Genomic DNA, 11,344 nt, shown 5'->3' on the forward strand with positions numbered 1-11,344 from the left:
AGTGGGATTGTGGTTGCACGAGATCACACTACATAGCAGCTCCCTGAGATCATCGTTGTGAGAAGATGATTGGCCTACATACAGTAGCAGAGCAGAAGTTATACCCTCTCCCTCTCCACGTGCCTTGAGGAAGCAAACACATCCAGACACGGCCCACGCTTACACACACACATAGCCGCGGGAAGTACGGTTGGTGAGGGTGCTGCAGCACCCCCTGAAAAATCTGAATTACAAAAATATATTAATACAAATATATACATTATTTTGGTTAAAAAAAAATACATTTTTTTCACAAAAGTAGTGCAATGGGCCTTTACTAGTATTAGCGGACCGATATAGACTTCTGTAGCGCGGACAACAACAAAAAAATCTCTGTTTTGGCAAAAAAGGTAGTTGTATAATTAAGAACAGCATTTTCCAGGATTCAATAGCTGGAATTGTAAGAGTTGTTGCCCTGTCCCTTTCTCAGAGATTGTCATTCTAATGGAATCCAGAAAGAACAAAACCCTGTCCTCAAACATTTACATCAGAAGGTACAAAGTTATGCGCAAAGACAAAAAACATCCACATCAAATGTAATATTTTTCTTAATCAAATAACATGGAAGAAAAACACTTTTGTGCAGTATTAATTTACCATCCTTACAAACCACTTAATGTAAATATACATCACTGTATTGTACATAGGCTGGTCATCTAGGTTTGTACCTGTAGTCTTTTCATCACCATGCATTGAGTACATTGAGACATCAAGTGGTTTGTGATGATGTGATGTGATGCCGTGGTTAGTAGTGCTAGCGTTGTGGGAGGGTGCGATTCCCACAGGGGACCAGTATGAAAATGTACGTACTAACTACTGTAAGTTGCTCTGGATAAGAGTGTTTGCTAAAATGTAAAAGGAATGAATAGTCTATTTCTATTTTCACATAGAAATAAGTTGCATTTGCAAAGTATTTCAAGAAAGTGGAAAAAATATTTAAAGCAAATATTTGTATATTCCACAAGTATTATCAGATTAACTGTTTTGTACAGATAATTATCAGACTCAAGTTACAAATGCTGGTAAACACTCAAATACATTTAGTAAAACATTTTCACAAAAGAAGTACTAGTCCTATATTAGTGGACCGATATAGCGGTCCTCAGCATGGGCAAAACAAATTAAAAATGGTGTCCCCCCACCCACCAAAATCCTTTCCGCGGCTATGCGCACACAGAGAGGGACAAGACATGGCTTGTCTCCTGCTACCTACCACAGTCAATAACATCCCATTTACTGTACATTGAACCCAGATCCTGATTTATGTTGAAAACCATTCCATTTAATGGACAGGATTACCTGTTATTCCATCTCCAACATTCTGTTGTCTAAATGCATGATTGGCAGGATGCATGTGTGATGAAAGTTACATGTTAATCGAAAGGTTAACCTTTTTCTTCAGAGAGCAGTGTCCCCATGACCTTCAGAGGGAGTCAATTGACTTCAACATTCTGTAGCATATAGGTAGCCTGGCGGTTAAGAGCATTGGGCTAGTAACTGAAAGGTTGCTGGTTCAAATCCCCGAGCCAACTAGGTGAAAAATCTGTCTATGTGCCCTTGAGCAAGGCGTCTGCAAGTTGCTCTGGATAAGAGCGTCTGCTATGTGACTAAGATGTAAAAGAATACAGTACTACATGAAGATGTACTAGCTAGAGCACAACAGTGTACACTTAAGAGAGCATTGCTGAGAGGCACAAACTGCTATTGTAGCATTGCAGTCTGATGACAATACAGTCTTTAGGATTTCCCTCATATGAAAAACATCTGTCCCTCTTACAAGCAGTATTCTCTACTGCTCTTATCAGGCCCTAATCATCCACTGAGATTGATCACAGATTGACGTGGTCACCAATAGAGTCAGAACACGCATACGAGGACACAGCCGTGAGAATCTGAACAGCCATGGAGATGCAGGGCACCTGGGCGATCACGTAGGCCAGGGAGCGCATGGGTGCCCGCAGGACACACAGGTAGGCCAGCGTATGGAGCATGCGGAATAGGAAGAAGACCAGGAAGTGAGCGCGGGCCACGGCCAGTGACGGGCCAATCAGGGAGTAGACGGCCCCCAGGAACAGGAAGGGGACGATATTCTCCATGTCGTTACGGTGAACCCTGAAACACACGAAAGAGAATATTAGATGTATATTTCTAGATATTAATGATTGAGTATATTCATATTCATTATCACGAAGGTATGGCTTTTTAAGCGAATAACTAAGTGGTTTGCACTCAACAAGTAACCTGGATACACACAACTGCTCTCCATGCTCACACATCTGTTTTGAATCATAAGTTAATTCCCGGAACTTACGGTATTCGGTTGTCTGACTCAGCCGTCTGGCACTGACCCAAACAGTGAAAACACTTCCGCTATGACTACTCAACATTACACACACTGACACACACACTTTTTCGATTAGCCAACATTAGGGAGGGGTTTAGCCTAGTGAATAACAGAGGGAAATACCTCCATCTTAGCATGACCAAGATGAGTACACACACACACACACACACACACACACACACACACACACACACACACACACACACACACACACACACACACACACACACACACACACACACACACAGGTTGAGCGTAGAAACCCTCCATTACAAGGGTTTTACCGTCAGCTAGCTGAGTCAGTTGTAAAACACAGACTATGGATTTCAATTACCCTCAAGAGCCTAAACAGTTGTAGACTCAATACTACAAATTTTCATTCCAATGAAATGGCATTCCAATGAAATCAGATTTGCTCAGAAAAAGGAAAAGGAAGGAAGAGGAAGGTTGTATATAATCTCAGAGAATTGCAGTGTGTTGTTCATCTTACTTTGTTTAATTAAAGTACCACTCCAACCAATCAACACCAAGATATGGAAAAGGACCCAGGATCTCCCATGGCGTTGACTAAACAAAATTCACTCTTGACCTTTAAATGTTTGATTATTTTGGCAGAGCTGGACAAGCATATACCCCTCCAGAATCTTAGGAGTTTAAGATGAATAGGAGTGCAGACTGAAACCACCATTACATGGCTTTCTCTCTGGCTACAAAGCCACTCCTGTACTAATATTATTGTAGGAGACCTGCCCTGATAAGAATTAAACGTCACTCCACACAATTCATTTTTTTGTAGGGGTTGGTACATTTTCTGTTGGGCAAATCAAGTCTGAAATGTTAAAGTACATGGAAATTAAACTTTAGAAGCCTTCTAATAAAACTCTGCACAATTAATTGGACCTAAATGATACCAGTCATGAAGCAATCCACTTTATTGTGCATCAGTGCATGAATGCCTGCTCAGTTCAACACATTTCCTGTCATAAATGGCTCTGGTCAGAGAGGGCCCCAAGTGAAGGAGAAAAGTTTTTTTTTTTTAATGTTTTTTCTGCTGTCATGGATCATATCCCGACAAGTTAAAACAACACAGACACTGAACCATATCCCCAGCCCGAGGCTGGAGAACAAACATCCATGAAATGAAAACAAAAGTGCCACAAATTATCTCTAAAGATTTCAACCAGATCCAGATAAAATTCTCCATTCACGTTTGAGAAAAATACAAACGTTTCCTATTACTGTTAAATTTCAGACCACTTAAAATGTAATCATATTGCTACCATCAATGTCAAAAGGCAAGGCTACATTGAAATCAGTAATCATTCCTCTCACCTTTGGCACCGCTCTACATCTGGATCCTCTCTGAAGTGCTGGAGGCCACCATGTCTCTGTGCGTCCTCTGGGTTCGCAAAAGCCTTCACATGAGAGAGAGAGAATGAATACCTTGAGCAATGTTTATACAGCGCAGAACTTGACTTGAGGAAGTAAGACATTCAAAGCATACATCAAATACCGAATTAGCCTAATAAACTGTCAGCTAGGACGCATAGAGTCTCTTACCTTTTTGCGCAGCCTTACTTGTCCAGTGATGATTGCTATGATGTACATCTTGATTACCAGGAGAACACTATAGAATACAAAACAGGAAAAAACCTTGTTCTCTAACATGATTATTTGGTATGATCTTCCCATTCCCAAATGAAGTACTGCTGTTGATGTGTGCCTAACGGGAAAGTGCGTGTGAGTGTGCTGGATCCCCAGTCTAAACACTTTCACTGACGCACATTTTGGAGGGGCTGGTCTGGTGTCTCTCTTGCTCTCACTCTCACTCTCTCTCTCTCTCTCTCTCTCTCTCTCTCTCTCTCTCTCTCTCTCTCGCTCTCTCTAGCTTCGTTTACACCTTGCATTAACATGTAGGTTTTGTGATCTGATCAGTATGATACAATCACTATCTAATCAAGGTTTGACACTAGCAGACATTTTATGGGCTCCTGACCAATTGTGCTATTTTGTGTATGACTGCGTGGCCACTCAATCATTAAGTTTGCAGACGACACAACAGTTGTAGGCCTGATTACCAACAATGACAAGACAGCCTACAGGGAGGAGGGCCCTGGCAGAGTGGTGCCAGGAAAATAACCTCACTCTCAGCGTCAACAAAACGAAGGAGTTGATTGTGGACTTCTGGAAACAGCAGAGGGTGCCCGCCCCTATCCACATTGATGGGGCCGCAGTGGAGAAGGTGGAAAGCTTAAATTTCCTCTGCGTACACATCACTAACAATCTGAAATGGTTCACCCACACAGACAGTGTGATGAAGAATGCGCAACAGTGCCTCTTCAACCTCAGGAGGCTGAAGAAATTCTGTTTGGCCACTAAGAAACTTTTACAGATGCACAATTGAGAGCATTCTGTCGGGCTGTAACACTGCCTTGTACAGCAACTGCACAGCCAGCAACCGCAGGGCTCTCCTGAGGGTGGTGTGGTCTGCCCAACACATCACCGGGGGCACACTGCCTGCCCTCCAGGACAGCTAGAGCACCCGATGTCACAGGAAGGCCAAAAAGATCATCAAGGTCATCAACCACCCGAGCCACAGCCTGTTCACCCCGCCATCATCCAGAAAGCGAGGTCAGTATAGGTGCATCAAAGCTGGGACCGAGAGACTGAAAAACAGCTTATATCTCAAGACCATCAGACTGTTAAATAGCCATCATAGCCAAATAGCTGGCTACCACCCGGCTACTCAACCCTGCATCTTAGAGGCTGCTGCCTTATATACATAGACATGGAATCACTGGCCACTTTAATAATGGAACACTAGTCACTTTAATAATGTTTACATACTGCTTTACTCATCTCATATGTATATACTGTATTCTATTCTACTGTATTTAGTCAATGCCACTCCGACATTGCTCATCCTAATATTTATATATTTCTAATTTCCATTCTTTTATTTTTAGATTTGTGTGTTGTCGTGAATTGTTAGATACTACTGCACTGTTGGAGCTAGGAACACAAGCATTTCGCTACACTTGCAATAACATCTGCTAAATATGTGTATGTGACCAATAACATTTGATTTGAGTTGGATGATGACTTCTACTTCAATTGGTCAGAGGCCAAGACATATTCATTATCCCAGACCAGACCCAAATCCCGACACTCGAAGAAGGAAGAGACGGCGCTATAGAGGCTGGCATGCTGGATACCTAACGAGACTACATCGAAGAGTGGATAAATTCGCCTCTACTCTCCATTCTATTGACGAACGTGCAATCACTGGAGAATAAACTGGATGTGCTCCGTTCGAGACTATTCTATCAACGGGATCTGAAGAACTGTAATATCCTATGTTTCGTGGCTGAACAAGGACATGGTAAATATAAATCTAGCTGTTTTTTCTATATATCGGCAGGACGGAACGGTGGCGTCAGGGAAGCTCCAGTGAGGGGGTTTGTGTCTCTTTGTGCAACAACAACTGGTGCGCCATCTCTAATATTAAGGACATCTCTAGGTTCTGCTCGCCTGAATTAGAATACCTCATGATAAGCTGTAGGACATACTATTTACCAAGAGAGTTTATATCTATATTTTTCATAGCTGTCTATTTACCACCACAAACTGATGCTGGCACAAAGACCGCACTGTATAGGGCCATAAGCAAACAAGAAAATGCTCATCCAGAGGCGACGCTCCTAGTGGTCGGTGACTTTAATGCAGAAAAACTGAAATTGGTTTTTACCTCATTTCTACCAGCATGTCACCTGTGCAACTAGAGGCAAAACACTCTATATCACCATTATTCCATCCATGCATACAAAGCTTTCCTTTGCTCTCAATCTGACCATAACTCTATTCACCTGATTACTGCTTACAAGCAAAAACTCAAACAAGAAGTACTAGTGACATGTTCAAAACAGAAGTGGTCCGATGAAGCGGATGCTAAGCTACAGGACTGTTTCGCTAGCACAAACTGGAATATGTTCTGGGATGCATCCGATGGCATTGAAGAGTTTCCCACTTCAGTTACCGGCTGTATTAATAAGTGCATCGACGATGTCGTCCCCACGGTGACGGTGCGGATGTTGCCTGGATTACAGGCAACATCCGCAAGCAACAGAACAGTGTATTGTTTGTTGTTTTTATTAAATAGTTTTAATTAAATAGTTTTTAATCATAGCTAAAGTTTGTATTGCTATGGATTCTGCGACGTGGTCAGCCTTTACGGCTGGGACCGCAAGTTTATGTTCCGGATTCCTGTTAAGTAGCAGTTAGCTGCAAGCCATCATGAAAACGGAGCAGGCTAACATTAGCAGTTCTAGCCCACCTGTGTTTTTATCCACAGCTGGGCACAAATACGTCAAGTGTGAGATGTTTTCCATACAATCACAAGATGAAGATAATGTGGAACTGGAAAATGGACAGCGATTTGCCTGCCCTTCAAGCAGCTGAGGGAAGAGATCCTCTGGCTGTTAGCTCGGCTGCGAGAAAAGGATAACCTGCTTTCTAAGTAGACCAACCTTGCTGTAACGCAGGCAAACAGAATCTCAGTTTTAAATACATCCTATAGCAAAGCTGTTGATTAGTCGGGCGACGTTGATCTGTCCAAATCCAAAGGACAGATGTAAAGCTCAACTCCGCAGCCCATGGGAGACTGGACACTCGCAAGGCATAAGAGGTCGGGTAGTCAGTCTGGCCACCTGTCACGTCCTGACCAGCAGAGGGAGTAATTGTATTATAATTTGGTCAGGACGTGGCAGAAGGCTATTTGTTTTGTATGGTTGGGGTTGTGTGTGTTATTAAACGGGTGTTTGGTTTATGTAGTCTGGGGTTTGAGTATATGTTCTAGTGTTGGTTTTCTATGGTTTTCTAGTCTGTCTATTTCTGTGTGGTTTGTGTGGCTCCCGATCAGGAACAGCTGTACGTCATTGTTCCTGATTGGGAGTCATATATTAGATGCTTGTTTTTACCTGGGGATTTTGTGGGTAGTTGTCTTTTGCACTGCTAGTGTTCTTAGCCTGTGAAACTGTCGTCTGTCGTTCTTTTGTTTTGTTGTTTTTGAGGTTCTCTTTATTTAATAAATTATAAAGATGAGCATCCACATTCCCGCTGCGTTTTGGTCATCTCTACACAACGACACCCGTGACAGAACTACCCACCAGAAAAGGACCAAGCAGCGGAGTAAAGAGCAAAGGGAATTTGATATGGACTGGCGGGAGAAATGGACCTACCTGGGAGGAAATTCTGGACGTGGCTGGACCTTGGCACCAGGCTGGGGAATACCGTCACCCACGGGAGGAAATCAAGGCAGCCAAGGCGGAGAGGCGTAGGTACGAGGCCTTGTACGCGCTGAGGGAGAAGCACGAGAGGCACCCCCAATAATTTTTTGGGGGGGGCACACGGGTAGTTTGGCTGGGCCAAGGATGAGCCATAAGCCAGTTATCCGTGTTTATATGGAGGACCATATGGAGTGGAGGGCGCCGAGTTTTGAAGAAGTGCACACGATCTCGCCCATACGCACGCACAGTCCAGTGCGAGTTATTCCAGCCCCTCGCAAATGCCGTGCTAGAGTGGGCATCCAGCCTGGTAGGAGGATGCCTGCGCAGCGCGTCTGGTCACCGGTGCGCCTCCTAGGACCAGGCTACCCTACGCCCGCTCTATGCACGGCGACCATCAGGCCCCTGCACAGCCCAGTGCGCCCTGTACCAGCACCCCGCTCGTACAGGGCTACTAGTTCCATCCAGCCAGGACGGGTGCAGGAGATGCGATCAAGACCGCCTGTGCGCCTCCATGGCCCAGTATTTCCAGTTCCTGCCTCTCGTGCTGACCCGGAAGTGCGAACCCCTAGTCTGGCACGTCCAGTACCAGCACCACGCATCAAGCTTCCAGAGAGTCAGCCTAGTCCTACTCAGCCTGTTCCCGCTCCTCACACTAGCCATGAGGTGTGTGTTCCCAAACTGGCACATCCAGCACCACGCATCAGGCTTCCAGTGCGTAATACCAGTTCGACTCGGCCGGTTCCTGCTTCCCGCACTAGCCCTGAGGTGCGTATCCCCAGGCTGGTACCTCCACTACCAGCCCCACGCATCAGGCTTCCAGTGCGTCAGCCCAGCCTCGAGCTTCCGGAAACAGTGCCCCGTCCAGAGTGTCCGGAGACAGTGCCCCGTCCAGAGTATCCGACAACAGTGCCCCGTCCAGAGTATTCGGCAACAGTTCCCCGTCCAGAGTATCCGACAACAGTACACCGTCATGAGTATCCGGTGAGAGTGTTAAGCCCGGAACCGAGTGAGACGGCCAACAGTTTGGAACCAAGGGAGACGGCCCACTGTGCAGAACCGAGTGAGACGGCCTACAGTTCGGAACCAAGGAAGATGGCCCACTGTGCAGAACCGCGTGAGTCTGCCTGCGGTCCAGAACCGAGTGAGTCTGCATGCAGTTCGGAACTGAGTGAGTCTGTCAACGGTCCGGAACTGAGTGAGTCTGTCAACGGTCCGGAACCGAGTGAGTCTGCCTGCGATCCGGAACCGGGTGAGTCTGCCTGCGATCCAGAACCGAGTGAGTCTGCCTGTGATCCGGAATCAAGTGAGTCTGACTATAACTTTGAACTATGTGAGTCTGCCTACAGCTCGGAACCGAATGAGTCTGCCTACGGCCCAGAACCGAGTGAATCTGCCTACGGTCCGGAGCCAAGAGAGTCTGCCTACAGTCTGGAGGGCAGTAGGCCAGAACCTGAGCCACCTCCAGTATAGGTGCGTTGGGGAGGGGGGGTGTAGCACAGGTGCCGTCGTTGACGGCAGCCACCCTCCCTTCCCTCCCTTTAGTTTAGGGGATTATTTTGTTTGTTTTGGGGTATGTTGTTTTTTTTGTGTGAGGTGCATCCGGGGTCGTCACCTTTGGGGGGGGGTACTGTCACGTTCTGACCAGCAGAGGGAGTAATTCTATTATAATTTGGTCAGGACGTGGCAGAAGGGTATTTATTTTGTATGGTTGGGGTTGTGTGTGTTATTAAACGGGTGTTTGGTTTATGTAGTCTGGGGTTTGAGTATATGTTCTAGTGTTGGTTTTCTATGGAGATCCGATCCAGCTATCAAACAGCTTTGCCCCGCATGAGATGGACCTACAGTACCAGCACTGGGAATCTGCACGGATCCTGGGTGTATACCAACAACCGGTGGCTGTCCAGTGGCACCTCCCCCATGGCCACCACAGTTCAGTAGGTCACTTCCCCATCAGATTCCATCACGACCACCAGCATGTGGGCAGCTCGATGGTGAAAGATTTTGGCCTGCCTGCCTGCGATCTGTGGCCCGACCAAGGTCCACTGTCATCCAGAACGCCGCAGCCCGTCTGGTGTTCAACCTTCCCAAGTTCTCTCACGTCACCCCGCTCCTCCGCTCTCTCCACTGGCTTCCAGTTGAAGCTCGCATCCGCTACAAGACCATGGTGCTTGCCTACGGAGCTGTGAGGGGAACGGCACCTCCGTACCTTCAGGCTCTGATCAGGCCCTACACCCAAACAAGGGCACTGCGTTCATCCACCTCTGGCCTGCTCGCCTCCCTACCTCTGAGGAAGCACAGTTCCCGCTCAGCCCAGTCAAAACTGTTCGCTGCTCTGGCACCCCTATGGTGGAACAAGCTCCCTCACGACGCCAGGACAGCGGAGTCAATCACCACCTTCCGGAGACACCTGAAACCCCACCTCTTTAAGGAATACCTGGGATAGGATAAAGTAATCCTTCTAACCCCCCCCCCCCCCCCCCCTTAAAAGATTTAGATGCACTATTGTAAAGTGGTTGTTCCACTGGATATTATAAGGTGAATGCACCAATTTGTAAGTCGCTCTGGATAAGAGCGTCTGCTAAATGTCTTAAATGTAAATGTGTCCATGACATCAACTCCCTCCTGCCCACGGTTCTGGTCAACTACTCCAATATTGACACCATCGTCACTCACGTAGGTTTTAACAACCTTTGTTTTAGGCGATCTGAGGAACGACTACAAAATAATTTAAACACCCTCGCTAGTACAGGGAAAATAATAATTATTTCTGGCCCCCTCCCCTGCTACCAAAAGGGGTTCAAAACGTTTCAACCAACTTATTGCTGTGGGAGCAACCAGCACATTTTAAAAGAGACAGGATTCACCCTATCTGCAGGGGTTCCAGGATTATATCCAGCAACATCGCAAACTGTTTTGGAGACTGATGGGCAGGGTCTGGTAGTGCTCCAGTTCTCTGTGTCTGAATAAGCAACAGATGACTTGGAAAGCGTATCAACTCCTGTAGAAATGGCACTATGATTATTGTGAGTAACCTAATTTATGTTCCTTTAACTCCACCTTCTCCTAACATTCTGATAGATTAGATACTGTCACAAATCTTGGTTGTAACGTTAATAATTTGCTTGTTATTCTATTGGTTACCTCGAGACAGATGCCCCAGGGGCAGAGAGGGTGTGGGCCACTCTGCCCCTGGGGCATCTGTCTCAAGGTAACCAATAGAATAACAAGCAAATTATTAACGTTACAAACCAAGTTTTTAGATGTTAGAGCAATCACAAGTAAAATCTTTCTCGTCATTACTGAGCAAAAAGTTGATTGCATGTTTCTCATTGAAACATGGCTGTCATCAGACTGTAATGCCACTCTTATTGAAGCTTCCCCTTGGCCTACAACATTTCAGTCTATCAGAAAATGGATAAAGGGACAGCCTCTATTTTTACTAATGCTCTCAGCTGTAAGGACATTTCGTTTGGTGATTTTGGGTCTTTTGAGCATCATGCTATACTGTTTAAATGTCAGCCACCAGTGCTGGCCATAACCCTGTATAGGCCACCAAAGCACTGCCCCACATTCTTTACTGATATATGAACTATTGTCTATTTTCCTTGAACTATGATAAAATCATTGTTGGGTGATTTTAATATTCATATTGACAAAGAGACTGACTCCAAGGCCA

At 45.7% G+C, this 11,344-nt stretch overlaps 1 protein-coding gene across 1 annotated transcript; it reads right to left on the minus strand.

Moving 5' to 3' along the window:
* Positions 1-298: 298 nt before the first annotated feature.
* Positions 299-4,178, minus strand: LOC106562718 (prostaglandin E synthase). The gene is made up of 3 exons (XM_014127713.3): positions 3,944-4,178; positions 3,716-3,798; positions 299-2,151 (listed from the first exon to the last, which is right to left on the minus strand). Exons 1-3 carry the CDS (start codon positions 4,073-4,075, stop codon positions 1,869-1,871), a joined length of 498 nt encoding a protein of 165 aa, XP_013983188.1. The 5' UTR covers positions 4,076-4,178; the 3' UTR covers positions 299-1,868.
* Positions 4,179-11,344: the final 7,166 nt, after the last annotated feature.

The sequence above is a fragment of the Salmo salar genome, chromosome 11 (genome assembly GCF_965601325.2).
Source record: "Salmo salar chromosome 11, fSalSal1, whole genome shotgun sequence".
NCBI classification, from domain to species: Eukaryota; Metazoa; Chordata; class Actinopteri; order Salmoniformes; family Salmonidae; genus Salmo; species Salmo salar.